Source organism: Polypterus senegalus, chromosome 5 (assembly GCF_016835505.1).
Source record: "Polypterus senegalus isolate Bchr_013 chromosome 5, ASM1683550v1, whole genome shotgun sequence".
NCBI classification, from domain to species: domain Eukaryota; kingdom Metazoa; phylum Chordata; class Cladistia; order Polypteriformes; family Polypteridae; genus Polypterus; species Polypterus senegalus.
The window spans coordinates 27,096,042-27,114,916 of record NC_053158.1 but is presented as its reverse complement, the minus strand read 5'-3'; the positions used below and the strand labels follow the sequence as shown (position 1 = coordinate 27,114,916).

At 42.7% G+C, this 18,875-nt stretch overlaps 1 protein-coding gene across 2 annotated transcripts in view; it reads left to right on the top strand.

The window, feature by feature from the left end:
* Positions 1 to 18,875, top strand: part of LOC120530174 (putative leucine-rich repeat-containing protein DDB_G0290503) — a 419,164-nt gene that overhangs the window by 345,971 nt on the left and 54,318 nt on the right. For both annotated transcript variants that reach the window (XM_039754405.1, XM_039754404.1), the window contains one exon: positions 13,864 to 13,938. In XM_039754405.1, the coding sequence (XP_039610339.1) occupies positions 13,864 to 13,938 (75 nt within the window). The remainder of the gene's footprint in view (positions 1 to 13,863; positions 13,939 to 18,875) is intronic.

The following is an 18,875-nucleotide window of genomic DNA, read 5'->3' as shown; positions in this document are numbered from 1 at the left end:
ACTTGAAATCGGCCCTAACATCAGCACCTGTGTTGAAATCTCCTAACTTTTCTTATTCTTTTTATTCTCCAGACCCGATGCATTGGACACAGGATTGGGTGCCGTGTTGAGCCAATGCATCGATGGTGCTGAACACCCCGTATTGTTCTTGATCCGGAAACTGTTGGACCGGGAGACCAGATATGCAACGGTGGAACGGGAGGCTTTGGCTATTAAGTGGGCTGTGACTCAGCTTCGTTAGTATTTGTTGGGACGGGAATTTACTCTCGTGACAGACCATGCCGCTTTACAGTGAATGGCTCTTAATCGGGAGTCTAATCCTTGTGTCACCAGGTGGTTTCTGGAATTGCAACCTTTCAGTTTTCAGGCCACTTATCGTCGGGGTGCTCTTCAGGCCAACGCTGATGCTCTCTCCTGAACCTTCGACCTCTCGGTGCAGGCTGCCCGACCCGATGGGTCTGGGCTGAATGGGGGGTCATGTCACACACGTGTGTTTCGGAAGCAGTCAACAAGTCCTAAGGTGAGCGATATAACAATGGATGAGGGTTTGTTTTAGGGTACTAATGCCTCTCTCTCTGACCTTACAGAACCAAAGAAGACAAATAAAACAAATACAGTGATCCCTTGCTATATCACGCTTCGACTTTCGCGGCTTCACTGTATCGCGATTTTTTTCTCATACACGCTTACGTCACTACGCATGCGCTTTCTGCGAAATTTTATCTAAGCCCTACGATGGTTCCAAAACGTGCTGCTTTTTCTAAGCCTTCTGACGATAAAACTAAGCGCCGGAGGAAGATGCTTGCTATCCAGGAGAAGGTGAAACTCTTGGATATGATTAAAAGCCTCCTCACGCATATGAAAAGACAGGCGTGCACCCAGACACCCACTGCCTACTCCTAGTACTCCTTCAGCGTAAAAAGACAACGACGCACCTGCTGAAGATACTGCACCACCTGAAGACTCTCCTACTGAGGTCGTGCCTTCATAGGTTAGTGGTTGTGTGTAAGAACTGTGTGTGTGTGTGCAATTAAATGTACAGTACAATAATCTACTATATAAAAGCGGTCGGGATTGTCCTTCCGTCCCGTGAGTGCAAAGCGTAGTGGTATTCCACTTATCACAGACTTACTACATGCGGGTTGAGGTACGAAGTGACGCGATGTGAGCAGAGTTCTGGTGCTTCCATTGTTCCCTTGCTTTTGTGTGCGATGCACTGGAAAAATAGACAAAATTATGTCTCTGGAAATAATTAATGTTGATGGAGTACAAATACCTCACTGCGTAGTAAATATCAGGGCGGATGGTGCTTGTTTATTCTCATCTATAGCTTATTTAGTGCATGAAACTCTGTCTTTAGCGGTACAGATTTGGGCTGACATTGTACGACTTTGGACAGGCACTTGAGGTGATAAAAAAAAACGTAGGTTTTTGGGAGATGTTATGAATGGGCACTTTGATGTTCTCATTCCCTACACTTACATGCCTGATGTACACATGGAGCGCACAAAAATTGAGGATAAAAGTCGGTCGCCTTAAAAGGCGAGTGAGCCTAGTAATATGATATTTGTAACGTCTAATATGTCTTATTTTCTCTTATTTTGTCTAATATATTGGGTAATACGAGTGTAATGGTGACTAAAGGGTGTTATTTCATGTCTAGAGGGCTCTAATAATGTTAAAAACGTATTTAGAAGGTCATAAACAGGTTTTTTATTCTGTACTCTGTAACTGCGAAAATATTCGATTTATAAATAAAGAATCCTACTTGCCGAAAATTCATTTATCACAGTAGAGTCTGGAACGGATTAACCGTGATAAACGAGGGTTCACTGTACAGTGATCCCTCGATATATCGCGTTTCGACTTTCGCGGCTTTACTCCATTGCGGATTTTAAATGTAAGCATATCTAAATATATATCACAGATTTTTTGCTGGTTCGCGGATTTCTGCGGACAATGGGTCTTTTAATTTCAAGTACATGCTTCCTCAGTTTATTTGCCCAGTTGATTTCATACAAATCTACCCAATCAGAGCATGTATTACGCATTAAATAAAACTCCTCAATGATATATGATGTGCTTCCCGTGCGGTGCTTGATTGTTTGCTTTTCTCTGCCTCTCTCACTCTCTCTTTGACATTCTCTGCGCCTGACGGAGGGGGTGTGAGCAGAGGGGCTGTTTGCACAGAGGCTGTTTGCCTAGAGAATACGGACGCTACTCTAAAAATGCTGAAATACTTCCTTCACATTGCTCCCTTCTTTGCGGCTGCTTTATCGCGGTGCGCATACTTAAAAGCCCAACAGCACCTATTGATTTATCTATTGATTTTTCTGTCACGCTCTTTCTCTCTCTCTGACATTCTCAGCTCCTGACACGCATTCTTTGAAGAGGAAGATATGTTTGCATTCTTTTAATTGTGAGAAAGAACTGTCATCTCTGTCTTATCATGGAGCACAGTTTAAACTTATGACTAAAGGGTGTTATTTCATGTCTAGAGGGCTCTTGTAATGTTAACAGTGTGGGAGAGTTTATAAGGGCTTAAAATATATAAAAATAACCATACAAACATATGGTTTCTACTTTGCGGATTTTCCTATCGCGGGGGGTTCTGGAACGCAACCTCCGCGATCGAGGAGGGATTACTGTACTTGCATCCTAAACAATAATTCACAAACTGGGACATCCACCATTTCATCATCCACATCACTTCCGGCTCCTGCAGATGACGTCACTTACGGTCCCTCACTGATGACGTCACCTCCGACTCCTGATGATGACATCACTTCTGGTCCCTGGTCAATGACGTCACTTCCCGCCTCCCTCTAATGACGTCACTTCCCCATTTCATCAATTCCTGCAGCCATTTTGTCTCCTCTATAAAAGCCACCATTTCACCTCAGGTGTTTGTCGAATATCTGGATATTTTCATTTACTTTGACCACTTTTTTGCATCAAGCAATATACGGGGCAATTCCCCAACACTTTTTGAGTTGTGTTTTCGACTTATTTACCACTATACCACGGCGACCGAGCTGCAGGCTATTGCCAGTATATATGTACATAAGTAGGTTCCAGTTATGACTGTTACGCGTAGAATTTCGAAATGAAACCTGCCTAACTTTTGTAAGTAAGCTGTAAGGAATGAGCCTGCCAAATTTCAGCCTTCTACCTACACGGGAAGTTGCAGAATTAGTGATTAGTGAGTGAGTCTGTCAGTCAATCAGTCAGTCAGTGAGGGCTTTGCCTTTTATTAGTATAGTTCAGAAAATGGAAGAGTTGTAGATACTTGGTAAATGTGAAAGTGAAAGTCAGCATACAATCATCTAGTTTGCTATACCCTCATTTGTAGTCGTGTATTATGACATACTCGGGCAACAAAATCAGCAACTTCAATCATCAATTTCAATATCCTCTCCTTGTTTAATGTGATATTGGCTTTAAATTAAGCTACAAGCAAAGCACTGAAATACTTGGAGACTGTAACATAGACACTTTTATGTCATTTAATAAAACATGAGAAATACCTTTGGCTATAGAAGTGGTTCTTTCATTAATTAACTGATTTTGTTCATTGTGAAAAACTTTAAATTCTTAATTGCCCCTTTTAACTACTGTAGAACTACCAATACTAAACCATTCAGATGAAACAGAAATCATTGTGTTAAAACTTGACAAGACCTAATCACTCTTAGACTCATAAAACCACTTAAACAACAAAGAAAATCTTGTTATTAGAATCACCAACAATCTGTTGAAACTCAGTTTTCAGACATTCTGGCATTCAGTGTATTCATTTTCTTTTTTTCTGAATATATTCTACCTCCACTTAAAGTGATACACCATATACACCTCACTAATTCAGACTTCCCAATCTAACCAGGATACAATCTCACTTTTTTACTAAGGTACTATCCTCCCTTGGTCATTTTTGCCTTTGCCTTTAACTTATACTTTTCTGGAAATCTTTTGTACCATGTTGTTGTTACCATGAAAGATTTAAAATTTTAATACACTCACAAATTTAAATTGCCCTATTTGGAATTATTCCAGATAAAACACAAGATGTGAAAGACTATCGTACTGGCCCTTGGCACATTGCTCGCTTACTTAGTAGTCTTGCTTGTCTGAAATATTGCTTCCCTATCCTCCACTTTGTAGTGGATTAAAGATGTGTCATACTTTTTGAAACTAGAAAAGGAAAGTTTACTCAATGGAGATCTGTCCAGTTTTTTCTGCAAGATATGACGGCTTTTCTTGGATAAATCTTTTCTTTTTCAACCCCCCAGGATAATCTGAAATTTTGGCATTTCTGTCAACTTACTGGTTGTCTTTTATTTATTTATTTATTTTTTTTTTGCAGTTTTATTCATGTATTTTATATGTGTTATTTATTTTCAGGAAGTGAAAGGGGAATGGATTGGATTCATCAAACAGGAAAAATAGCATTATATGTCATATTTAAGTTGCAATTTATTATTGTAATACTTTGTAATACGAAAGTCAATAAAGAGATTTAAAAAATAGTTAATAAATATGCATAAAGTGTATATATAGTCACAAATAAAACATTAAATACTTTGAAACTAAGTGTAATCTCTTAAATATATATGTGTGACATGTAGAGGTCTCTCCTGCCGCCCAAACCCTGACACAAGTTTGCCACACAGCACACGTTTATTCACGTGGGAAGCGCTTTTTTGCTTGCTCCCCACAACAAAGCACAGTTCCCAAGCACCAAAGTACAATAGAACACAGTTTTTTCTTCCTTCCTTTTCTCTTCCTCGCCTCCACTCTCCCTCTAGCAAGTTTTGTCCTCTTTCTCCCAACTCTAGCTCCCTGAATGGAGTGAGGCGGCTCCTTTTATATATCAGCTCCTTCAAGCGCTGTAGCTCATCAGCATTACCTGGATGAATCACACCCAGGTGTGGTGTAAGTCCGAAGCAGGGTTCTACAGCTCCCCGCGTGGCCTCCACGAAACCCAACAGGCTTTTTTTTAATCGCACGTTAACATAGTTTTTGTTATTATTGTTATTTTAAAAGCCTCATTGTCGCTAGCGATTGATAGATATCAGTGATCTTTTTGTTACGCTGCTGTTCGATACGCTTTTGCTAGAAGTAAAGTTATCTTTGTCGATTTGACCTCAATTCCCTGTGCGTGCATGAGTAATGAATATCAAACAGCTTGTAAAATGGCATGTGGAGAGATACCAAAGTGAATGCTCAAAGTAAAACTTTTTTCATATTGTTGCTGAATCTCTCTGATTTATCGGACTCCTATTTTGATGCAAGTGATCTGGAGATGTAGATCGAAAACAAAAGTGAGGTACCGGCATCAGCTGATTGGTCCCCAGCTGATCGTGGTGCTGAACATGTTCGTGTATCTGATGCACCTATGGCAACGTTTGCCTGGGAGGATAGACACTTAACGATGACTGGAGGTACAAACCATATTGCGTCTCACTGCTAGTGCCACCCCCACACATAGTTGTCTCACAAAGACAGCCAGCCCACCATGCATTCCTGCTGGCCATCAAGCCACTGCTGCTGCGAACAGGTGCCAACATCAGGCAAAACAGGCAGCAACAGATGTTTTAGGTTGATTTATTTGTGAAACCATTGCCTTGTGTGCTTTTCAGAAAACTTAGTTTTTTGGAAAAAATATTAGACCTCAAAGAGTTGCTACTGAACATAGACTGTTTATCCTTCTCCCTTATAAAAGAAAATGTTCCGACTGGTATCTTTATATATATGTGTGTGTATATATATATATATATATATGTGTGTGTATATATATATATATATATATATATATATATTGTAAAGGACCGAGGAGACAGTAGCAAGGGTTGGGGTTTTCCGGCCCCGTATATTGTAATTTGCAAACAAAAAACTGGTCAAAATTATAAACAAAACAGTTCATATCGCGCGCCGACTCCTGGCGTCGCGCCATTTTATTGGGGAGGAGCCGGAAGTGGAGGAATGTCGGGAAGGACCGCAAGGGAGGATGGGAAGGATGACGTCAGGGCAAGATGGCGGAGGAAGGGCGGAAGTATCGCACTGCGGTCAATCCAGGCCTATGGTGCAGGAAGGTCTTTCTTTCTATGAGGAAGCAGAGGGAGAAAGTTAATACCCCACCATTCCCTGGCGGCGAGTGGTTTCCCAGGTGCTATCGAATCAATCCGCGGCCTCCTACTCGCGCGTGCGTGACACGATCCCCCCCTTAGCCCAGGACCGTCAGGTCGGGCGGACCTAACCGAGAGGTCGTGAATACGAGAGAGGGCATCGGCATTGGCCTGAAGGGTGCCCGCCGATAAGTGACAGTGAACTTATACGGCTGTAAGTCCAGGAACCACCTGGTGACCCGCGGATTCGACTCTTTGTGTAGGGACATCCACTGAAGTGCAGCGTGATCAGTCACCAGAGCGTCGCGACCCAGCAGGTAGTACGGAGGTGGGTCACTGCCCACTTAATGGCCAAGGCCTCCCTCTCCACTGCAGCGTGCGGGTCTCCCGGTCCATCAGTTCCCGCTAAGGTACATCACAGGGTGCTCGACACCATCGGCGCTTTGGCTCAGCACGGCACCCAGGCCTGTGTCCGAAGCGTCGGTCTGGAGAATAAACGGGAGCCCAAAATCGGGCGTCCGTAACACAGGTGCCGGCGTTAGGGCCTTCTTTAGGTCACTGAGCGCGTGTTCTGCTTTGTCGGTCCACACCACGTATAGGGGCGCCCTTTTTGTCAGGTCAGTCAAGGGTGCTGCTCTTTGAGAAACGGGAAACAAACCGGCGGTAGTAACCCGCAAGCCCCAAGAAAGCCTGCACCTGTTTCTTGGTACTCGGACGGGGCCATTCTAAGATGTCTTTAACTTTGGAGCTCTGTGGCCGCACCTGTCCTTGTCCCACGAGGTAGCCTAAATATTTGGCCTCCTTTAATCCAAAAAAACACTTCCGGGGGTTTATGCGGAGGCCGGCTTTAGCCAGTGTTCGGAGGACAGCTGCGACCTGCAGTAGATGCTCCTCCCAGGTGCGGAATAGATGACAACGTCATCCAGGTAAGCGGCGCTATAGGACTGGTGGGGCTTCAGCACTCTATCTACCAGGCGTTGGAAGGTCGCGGGGCCCGTGCAGCCCAAATGGGAGGACCTTGTACTGCCAGTGCCCGCTAGGGGTGCTAAAGGCCGTTTTCTCCTTTGCGGATGCCGTTAAAGGAATTTGCCAATACCCTTTTGTCATGTCAAGGGTAGTCAGATATCGAGCCGCACTCCAGCCGCTCAAGGAGGTCGTCAATGCGGGGCATGGGGTAGGCATCGAACTTGGAGATCTGATTCAGACGTCTAAAGTCATTACAGAACCTCCAGGAGCCGTCTGGCTTGGAGACGAGGACAATAGGGCTGGACCAGGGACTATGGCTCTCTTCAATTATGTCCATGTCCAACATACGTTTCACCTCCAGTTCGACCTCTGCGTTTTGCCTCCGGAGTCGGTAGGGCCTCTCCCGGACGATTACCGGGCTCCGTGACTATATGCAGGCTCAATCAGCGCGGTCCGGCCGGGTGACTCGCTCACTACCTCGGGGATGGCTCGGAGTGTTTGGGCTAACTCCTGCCGCTGCTTGGGGGTCAGCTCTTCGCCGAGGTTAAGGGCAGTTGTGCTTGCGAAAAGGGAGAGTGACCTACGGGAGCTGGGAGCTCCTCTCTATCTCTCAGGGCTTTAACAGGTTGACATGATAGATCCTCTCACCGGTCGACGATTGGGCTGTTTCACCAAATAGTCGACGAGTCCTTTCTCTCCTTAACCTCGTAAGGCCCTTGCCAGTGAGCGAGCAGCTTCGAAGTGGGAGGTCGGGCGAGCACCATAACTTCGGTCCCAGGCGGAACTCCCTGAGGACGGAGTTGCGGTTGTAACACCGGGCCTGCGCTGCTTGCGCACGAGTCACGTGCTCTTTTAGGAGGGGCCTGATCTTTGTGAGTCGGTCGCGCAGTTGCGCGTACTCAAAATGTTAGAGGAGGGAAGAGCCTCGGCCTCCCAGCCTTCTTTTAGGATGTCGAGGATTCCCCGGGGTTGTCGCCCGTATAGTAATTCAAAAGGGGAGAAGCCTGTAGAGGCCTGGGGTACCTCCCGTAGGCAAAAGCACGGCGGGAGGAGCTGGTCCCAGTTCCTGCCGTCGCGCTGACTACCTTGCGGAGCATCTGCTTAAGCGTCTGATTAAATCGTTCGACCAACCCGTCAGTTTGCGGGTGATAGACTGACGCTTTCAGGTGCTTTATCTGCAGTAATTTGGCTACCTCCTTGAACGTATCCGAAGTGAAGGGCGTACCCTGGTCCGTGAGGACCTCCTTGGGTATGCCCAGCGTGAAACAAATTAACCAGTTCCCGTCGCGATGCTTTTAGTATTAGCGGGCGCGGGGAACCGCCTCTGGGTACCGGGTGGCATAGTCCACCATGACTAGGATATACTTGTGGCCACGGGTTGAGGGCTCCAGGGGTCCCACCAAATCGACCCCTATCCTTTCAAAGGGGATGTCCACGAGGGAATAGGGACTAGAGGAGCACGGTCCCTCCTAGGAATCTGGCGGGTCTGGCACTCGGACAGGATTGACAGAACCGCCGGACCTCCTCATTGATCCCAGGCCAGTAAAAGCGGGCTTAATCCTCTCCAGTGTTTTTCGCCCCGAGGTGGGCCTAGGAGGTGAGCATGTGCCAACTCGCATATCTCCGCCGGAAGGTAGCGGAATTAGCAACAACTTCCGCACCTCGCCCTCATGGGTAGCCACTCGGTACAACAGATCATTCTCAAGGACAAAGAAGGGTTCCCGCGGTGTGGATCCGTCCGCTGTTGAGCTGTTAGGCAGAACGATCGCATTCCGGGCAAAGCGCAGGGAGTCATCATTCCACTGCTCCCTCTTAAAGGAGGCCGGCGTGGACCGAAATTGATGGTCCAGGCCGCCGAGAGGGTCTTGGGGCCTGGGCCCGGGAAGAGTTCCTGGCTAGTCCCTTCTCCGGCGGAATCTTCGGGTCAAGGTCCGTAGCCACGGAAAGGTCCCCCGAGACACCAGCGCCCATAGGGCCTGCCCTTGTGCACGGCGTGGAGGCCGCGGGAGGGGTGCCTTTTCCCCTCATAACAAGATCCAACGAGGCCCCGGGAGCGGCGAATGGCTTACCGCTGATTCTTTTAGACCAGTCTTGTCCCAGAATCACTGGGAAGGGGGGGTCAGGTAACACAGCGACCGTCATTTGGATTGGTTCCCCCTTCCAGGTGACATAGCAGTGAGCGGAACGATATGACCTAGTCCCCCCATGCACACAGGTGACCAACAAATGCTGTTTTAACCACTGTTGCGGTAAGACAAACGGCGAGCAACAATGGTAATGTTGCTGCGGAATCAAACAAAGCCACCACGGCGTGCCCATTTAGCAACACCACTCCCGTGATTCGACTCGCCAAGGGATGCGGCGGGGTACAATACCTCTCCGATGATGTCCAGCTGCAGTCCATAGGCTCCGGGCGATGTGATGGGGCAGTTTGGCAGCAGGTGACGGTCTCGCCACACTTGAAACAGCGCGGCGGACCCGACCTCTCTCTGGCTCTGGCTGGCGCTTCTGCAGCGCGTCGAGGGGCTCGGGGGTGGCCGCCCGTCCCTGCGGTTCCCGCGAGCAGGCTTTTCTGACCCCCAAGTCGGAGGACCGCCAACTGACGCTCCAGGGCGCCGAGGAGGCCCGACATGTTCTGATAGGCGTGTCCCCGGACCTGCTGGGCGAGGGAACTGGGCATCGCATTGACCAGGCCTTCACAGGCCACCCGCCGACCACTTTCCGCCCGTCGGGGCTCTCTGGCCGTAGCCCGCGCCCATCTTGCCCCAGAACTCAACGCCTGGGCGCGAGCGGGCTTTTCGGGTTCAAAGACCCAGTTCCGCCATTCGGCCGCCTGCTGGCCCGGGCTAATGCCGTAGCGGGCCAGTATTTCGGGCTTGAGGAGGTCGTAATTAGCGGCCTCCTCCTCAGGGAGGTCATAATAGGCCGCAGCGCTGGTCCTTCAGGTATGGCGCCAAGATGGACGCCCACTGACCGCTGCCACTCGCTCCGGGTGGCCGCCCTCTCAAACATGCCCAGGTAGGCATCGGCGTCCTCGAAGGGCCCCATCGGTACCATAGGAGGAGGCGGCTGCCTGGGCGGGTCTGGTCTCGCCCGTTGGGCTTCCACTAACCTGGCCTTCGTGGCCTCCAGCTCCCGGTGGTGGCGGCTTGCGCAGCTGCAGCGCTGGAGCTGGTCATTCATCCTGCAGCACGTGTTGAGGTCCTGTCCCTCCGTCATTCCGGGATCTCTATCCTGCCGACTACGCCACTTGTAAAGGACCGAGGAGACAGTAGCAAGGGTTGGGGTTTTCCGGCCCCGTATATTGTAATTTGCAAACAAAAAACTGGTCAAAATTATAAACAAAACAGTTCATAATGCGCGGCGCCGACTCCTGGCGTCGCGGCCATTTTATTGGGGAGGAGCCGGAAGTGGAGGAATGTCGGGAAGGACCGCAAGGGAGGATGGGAAGGATGACGTCAGGGCAAGATGGCGGAGGAAGGGCGGAAGTATCGCGACGCGGTCAATCCAGGCCTATGGTGCAGGAAGGTCTTTCTTTCTATGAGGAAGCAGAGGGAGAAAGTTAATACCCCACCATTCCCTGGCGGCGAGTGGTTTCCCAGGTGCTATCGAATCAATCCATGACCTCCTACTGCGTGCGTGACAATATATATATATATATATATATATATATATATATATATATATATATATATATATATATATGTATATATATATATACATACAGTGGTGTGAAAAACTATTTGCCCCCTTCCTGATGTCTTATTCTTTTGCATGTTTGTCACACAAAATGTTTCTGATCATCAAACACATTTAACCATTGGTCAAATAGAACTCAAGTAAACACAAAATGCAGTTTTTAAATGATGGTTTTTATTATTTAGGGAGAAAAAAAATCCAAACCTACAATTGCCCCCTTGTTAAAAAATAACCTAACTGTGGTGTATCACACCTGAGTTCAATTTCCGTAGCCACCCCCAGGCCTGATTACTGCCACACCTGTTTCAATCAAGAAATCACTTAAATAGGTGCTGCCTGACACAGAGAAGTAGACCAAAAGCACCTCAAAAGCTAGACATCATGCCAAGATCCAAAGAAATTCAGGAACAAATGAGAACAGAAGTAATTGAGATCTATCAGTCTGGTAAAGGTTATAAAGCCATTTCTAAAGCTTTGGGACTCCAGCGAACCACAGTGAGAGCCATTATCCACAAATGGTAAAACATGGAACAGTGGTGAACCTTCCCAGGAGTGGCGGCCGACCAAAATTACCCTAAGAGCGCAGAGACGACTCATCCGAGAGGTCACAAAGACCCCAGGACAACGTCTAAAGAACTGCAGGCCTCACTTGCCTCAATTAAGGTCAGTGTTCACGACTCCACCATAAGAAAGAGACTGGGCAAAATGGCCTGCATGGCAGATTTCCAAGACGCGAAACCACTGTTAAGCAAAAAGAACATTAGGGCTCGTCTCAATTTTGCTAAGAAACATCTCAATGATTGCCAAGACTTTTGGTAAAATGCCTTGTGGACTGATGAGACAAAAGTTAAACTTTTTGGAAGGCAAATGTCCCGTTACATCTGGCGTAAAAGGAACACAGCATTTCAGAAAAAGAACATCATACCAATAGTAAAATATGGTGGTGGTAGTGTGATGGTCTGGGGTTGTTTTGCTGCTTCAGGACCTGGAAGGCTTGCTGTGATAGATGGAACCATGAATTCTACTGTCTACCAAAAAATCCTGAAGGAGAATGTCCGGTCATCTGTTCGTCAACTCAAGCTGAAGCGATCTTGGGTGCTGCAACAGGACAATGACCCAAAACACACCAGCAAATCCACCTCTGAATGGCTGAAGAAAAACAAAATGAAGACTTTGGAGTGGCCTAGTCAAAGTCCTGACCTGAATCCAATTGAGATGCTATGGCATGACCTTAAAAAGGCGGTTCATGCTAGAAAACCCTCAAATAAAGCTGAATTACAACAATTCTACAAAGATGAGTGGGCAAAAAATTCCTCCAGAGCGCTGTAAAAGACTAATTGCAAGTTATCGCAAATGTTTGATTGCAGTTATTGCTGCTAAGGGTGGCCCAACCAGTTATTAGGTTCAGGGGGCAATTACTTTTTCACACAGGGCCATGTAGGTTTGGATTTTTTCTCCCTAAATAATAAAACCATCATTTAAAACTGCATTTTGTGTTTACTTGTGTTATATTTGACTAATGGTTAAATGTGTTTGATGATCAGAAACATTTTGTGTGACAAACATGCAAAAGAATAAGAAATCAGGAAGGGGGCAAATAGTTTTTCACACCACTTTGACCCTGAAAATCAGGGAGGGGATAGTAGTGAGGGGGAGAGGAGGGGGGAAGAACGGATAAGGACGGTTGACAATCTTGAGAGGAAAAAGAATTTAGTTCCCTTGGTATTTACATTCTCAGCTCAGGCACAAATAGTAATTGGTATGGTGAAATATAATTTTAGGGCAGCCCAATTATTAGACGATGACTTGGGAGGAGTGGAATTAGTATCAGCCTTCAGAAAAAATAGGAATCTTAAGGATCTTCTGGTAAGGGCATCATGTGTGATAAGAAAGAAGAATAAAATAGCATGGCATATCCCCTTTAGAAATAAGAAAATGATACGGAACCCTTATACTGTATGTATAAAAGAAAACTGATTTATAAATGGTAACTTACTGTTGCCCAGAAGGTGCCTGTTTTAATGTTGTGATCGTGGCTCTGGATTCTGAGGGTAATTTGTTTTTCTATAAAACACTAGATCAAATGTTAATGCTCTGGCAGTGGCAAATAGCTTTGGTTTTATATTTATTTTGATTACATTAATGTTTCAGTTGAGATTTACAAAAAATATTTTAACTGCTACTATGCAAAGGTAATACGATTGTTTAAAAGCACCATATTTGTTTAAAGTGTTTGCAAACCAAATACATGCAATACATTACTTTTGAGTTCATTATTGAATTTTGTGCATAACAATGTGATTGTTGTGATTGACAATTATATGATTAATCATGATTAAAAATTTTAATCGTTGCCCAGCACTGATACAATATATATATATATATATATATATATATATATATATATATATATATATATATATATATAATATGCAAGATTGTTTCCAGCACTTCATAACCTTAAAACTGGATAGGTGGAGTCATAATATGAATGAGCGGATGATTGTAATTTGGCAGCTAAGTTGTATCTTACTTTTGTACACAGCCTTTGTAAGGTTTGCTTTCTTTGAATTACAATTGTCACATGTTTTAAACAGTCTCACTTGTCTTTAGTTCATCACGCTCTATTTTCTACACTTAAGTTTGTACAGATAGACATTCACAAAGCTTACTTGCTAAACTACAGCATTTTCTGTTTTGTCAATTATAAAACAAAAGCAATTTAGTGCACATTGACTGCTTGCAGATATATTTTTCTAGTTCTGCAAATTTCTGGACAGAATCTAAAAGCAATTTCACAGAAGAAATGGACGTGCCTGATTCAACGAATAAAAATAGTCTGGGACATTTAGGAATTTCACTTTCACTTTAGGCTTGCCAGAATTTTAATGGTTTTGGGTCAGGATTATTAATCATGTTGCTTCTACTGAATTCAAGTTTTTTTTCTCTGAACTTTTCCCCAAGTAGAGACATTTTTTGTCTCTCCAAAAGAAATGTCAAATTGTTTGAGTATGTAACAGTGTGTTTAATGACATGTGAAAATTAATTATCCTCTTCTTTGTAAATATTTTAGGATTGCCAGTGACAATTTGGGCATGAAGATAAAAGAACAAAACCGACTCCTAACAATTGTTACTACAGAGAAAGAGTAAGTGTGCAATTGAAAACAAAACACAACTAATTAGTTTATGATCAAAGATAAAATTAAATGCTAATTTCCAGTGTGAGTCATAGAACCAACAAAAAAAGTAGTCCGAAATCAACAAAATAGATGTATTGTCAAAGGTGTCAACAGCATATAAACAGTTTTATTTGATGTTAATAGTTTATAGTTTAATAAATTGTGTTTTTTGTTGATGTAGCAGTAACAAGTTAACATTTTTACTTTACCTCTTTTAAAACAAGAAGATATGTCTTCACCATAAGTTGTAATATTTTCCATTACTGTGTAGATCGGCGGTCCCCAACTCTGGTCCTGGAGGGCCCCAGTGGCTGTAGGTTTTCATTCTAACTCTTCTCTTAACTAGTGACCTGTTTTTGCTGCTAATTTACTTCTTTGGAATTTATTTTATTTGACTTGCTATTGAAAACTCGGATCTCCTTAATTGTTTCTTTTTTTCCTTAATTAGCAGCCAAACAATAATGAGCTACAAAATGAGCCAAAACATGATCAGGAAACTGTGTACATCATTCAGTACCTGAGAATTAAGAAAGGTGAAGGTCTCAGGAATGTTAATCTGCTCAGGTCCCCAAAACATTTTAACTGTGCTCTTAGAAAAGAGAAAAATCAACAATATCAGAAATGTCTGCTATTGCACAATGAGAGCCATGGAATTGAAGAATGGGTTTAATTAACAACAAGACTTGGCTCCTAATTAAGAAACTGGTTGGAGTGAAATTGGTTGGAGTTTGAGGCCCTGACTTAGTTGGTCTTCTGTTAGCTCACTCACATCACATTAAGCAATTGAGTGGAATGATGAAGAAATTCAGGGAACACATCTTAAAAAACAAGTCAATTAAAATAAATGCAAAAGGAGTTAATAAGCAGCAAAAACACATCTCTAATTAAGAAAAGGGGGAGAATGAAAACCATCAGCCACTGGCTCCCTCCAGGACCGGAGTTGGAGACCCCTGGGATAGATAATACACTATTACTGGGATAGATAGATAGATAGATAGTAAAGTAATTAAGTGTTAAAAATGCATATTTTTCCAGTAGCTTTTAATGTTAAGCAAGACATAACAAAAATAATCAAGTGGGAAATATGACTGAAAAATTGACCAAAAATAAATTAGTGTTAGATATGTAAAAAATAAAAGTTTGATACTTAAGAAGCAAGAAAAATTTTGATATGTGAAAGTCAATTTCAGTGTGCTAATAAATAAGAAAATAAATAATCTGTCGTTTTGACAATTTTAGAGGAGAATTTTTTAAACAAATACGAGCACAAGTTTTGGGATGCTAAATAAGAAAAGAATCAAGTAATGTAATGTATAAACAATGCTTGGCAAAACGTTTGTTGAAAAAAAAAAAAATTGTTTACTTTTTAAATTTAACCACTCATATTTTTTCCTCAATTTTCTGTGATCTTGGGCATCCTCATGGGAAAGACCTATTCTTCTTTAGACATTTGTTATCACTTCCATCCATGTCTTGTACTGACTCCCTATTGGTTTCATCCTCACCATCTGCTTTACCGTGCATCTCTCCACACCATAATTCTCTGTCTTTCACGCCACTTGCCTAAAGCACCTCAGCCTGTTTTTCCTCGGCACATGATAAATGCATGTTTAAATAAATGTAAAGTTAATCCTTTCCCTCAAATCTGTACTCATGTTCCTGTCTCTGTCTGACTCTGATTCCATTTCTGTCTTTTTGATCCACCATCTTTGTCAGTGTCTCACTCCCATTTATTTCTTCTTGTTCTTGTTTGTTACACAGATGCTTTTATCCAAGGCGATTTAAAAAATCGGCGTACATCCAATACTGCTCACTGGTTGGAAAGTACAAAATTCGACAAGCAGCACAGAAAACAGTTTCAAGTAAAACAAAATAAATTATTAATTGTTAATGTGAAGAAAGAAGTCTTTTAATGAAATTTGGGCAGTAGTACAGGAAGCAGCAGAGAACAACAAGCACCCATTGCTTTGTGGTGCAGTTGATTTGATTTAAACACCCACTGTTCTAATAATAAATTACAAAATATGTCAAATATCCACCTTCAGTTCTTTGTAAATACTGGCAAACGTTTTGTTTTGTGTGGCAGTGAAGTGTGTAGACTGGTGTCTTGTGCATCTAAGAGTTTTGGCAGTCAGTTTTGCCTACTTGTTATTTTAATTAATAATATAATTCAATGATCAAGAGTCAAACTTACTAAAAACGAGGACAGACTACAGCTGGGCTGGTTCTCAAGTTAGATTATGTGCCAGAAAGCGTAAGTACTCTTGTCTTCTAGGAAGAACACACTAATTAAAGCTAATTACCACCATTCCTTTTTGCACACAGCAGCTCCCAAAACCACATAGGAATTTGAAAATATAAATGGTGTGCAAAAATGGCATAGTGCAGTTTTTTTGTAACCACAGTAGTTAAAATGACTCCCAAAACCAGAAAGGAATCTAATAATATAAAGGCTATACAAAAAAATGGCAGTGTAGCTTTTTCTGACCACAATAGTTAATCCATCCATTCATTTTCTAAACCATGTTAATCCAATTGTAGCTTTTGTCTTGGCACCATCGGATGTAAGGCACAAACCAATTCTTGTTTGGAGGATCAGGCCATCCCAGGGACCAGTCTCACACACACGCACACTCAGTAGTAGTGTTGATGTACTAGATGAAAAAGCAGAATCAAAAACGGAAGGCTGCTGGCCCAGTTCTCACCTCCATTTCACCCTGAACAAGTAACTTAAACTACCTGTCTTCCCACTATAAATACAGAGATTTCAGAAAGTATTCAGCATTATTTTTAATGCATCTAAAAGAAACGTATGTGTGTTTTGTTTATTTGATATAAAGAGAGTGAAATGGTATAGTTAACTCATCAGGAAATCTCCATAAAAATGATAAAATATCACATATTGGCTAAATACTACATGGCTTCTGGTAGCATAATAATCATTTCACAACTATTTATATATCACTTTGAAATTCAAAAAGCATACAGTATATAGTAGATTCAGAAAGTGTTCAGACCCCTTCACATTCTGTGTGTTTTAGATTAGTTTTAAGTGAATATATGTGCCATTTTTGTCCATCAATCTATACTCATTAACCCATGATAACAAAGTGAAAACGTTTTCAGAAAGGATTGCAAATTTATTAAAAATCAAAACCTGATATCTCTCTTATTCATATGAATATTCAAACCCTTAATTAAGTACTTTGTAGGAGCTGCTTTGGCAGCAATTACAGCATCAAGTCTTCTTGGTTAAGTAACTGTAAAGCTTTGCACATATGGATTTCGGCAGTGTATTCCATTCTTGCTAGCAGATGTTTTTCAAGATTCCTTAAATTGGAAAAGAAGTGCCTGTAAACTGCCATATTTCTCCACAGATGTTTTATGGGGTTTGTGTCTGGGCATTGGCTGGACCACTCACAGATAGTCAGAGACGTGTGCCAAAGCCAATCCAGCATTGTCTTGACTGTAGGTCGCATGCACTCTGGAGTTGGTATTTAGCTGTAGTTATCCTTATCTTAGTTCTGACCAGTGTCCCTGTCCCTGCTGAGAAAGCATTCCCATAGCATGATGCTACCACCATCATGCTTCACCACAGGGATGATATTCAACTGGTGATGAGCAGTGCTTGGTCTTTGCCAGATACAGTGCTTCACAAAAAGTTCTATTTTTGGTTCACAAACCAGATAATATTTTTCCTTGCGTTCTCAGAGTTTTTTAAATTTGTGTTGTTTGGCAAATTCTAAACCTTCTGTCATATGCTCCTGATTGATGGAGTTCTGCTGAGATGGTCTCCCTTCTGACAGGTTCACCCTCTCAGCAGAGAAATTCTTACTTGGTCCATCTCAGAAATTCCCTTCTTGCCCAGGTACTCTGTTTGGCTGGATAACCAACACTAGAAAGAATTCTGGTGGTTCCAAACTTCTTCCATTTCAAAGTAATTGAGGCTACTGTGCTTCTAGGGACACTTTTAAGCTTTGCAAGTGGTTTAATCCCTTTGCCATTACCTGTGCCTTACCACAGTTTGATCACAGAGGTCTACAGAGGGTTCCCTGGACTTTATGGCTTGGTTTTTGTCATATACACCAGTGTTAATTTTGACAATACATTTTGATTTAGTTTTACACTTAGTCTGATAAATTGTATTTTAGTTTTAGTTACATTTTAGTCATTTAATTATTGTTAGTCAAGTTTTAGTGGACAAAAAGTAAAGCAACCAGTTAACTAAAAACATACAGTGCATCTTTGCAACCTAAACAGAAATTGAAGTTTAAGCAGATTATCCCATGAGGACATGGGTAGTATTTGTAAACTAAAGTGTTAGTATAAAAATGTAGATACAGCAAGATAGATAGATACTTTATTCATCCCTAGAGGAAATTCACTTGTATTGTTACAGTTTTAAGTCATAAATAACATTGCCAGCCCTGATTAATCCTGTTACAGAGTGTGTGAATGAGAGAGTTGTCAGAGGATGCACAGAGTATAGTTGGCAAAGTTAAATGAGTTTAAATCAAGAGTTCCCAAACTTTTTCGGCAGCAGACCCCTTTAGCAAAAACTTTTAAAACCGTTGACCCCCTAGTCATTTACTTTACTTACTCAAATTAATACATTTGTACAGTATTCAATATTAAATATTTCATTAGATATCAAACTTTTCATTTTAATCACTTGTAATTAATGATTGAAAAGATAAAAGGACTACGAATATGGCATTATCTTGTGCAACATTTAATATCAAAACCTGCACTAACTAAAATTAAAGCAAAAAAATACGAGCTGAGGTTTTTTTACATTTTGACTTTAATGAAATAAATATGTAAATTCAAAATAAGTATAAATAGTCCAAGCTGTACTGTCTGCATTTCTTTTTTTGGTTCTGTCATATTATTATCTGAAGAAA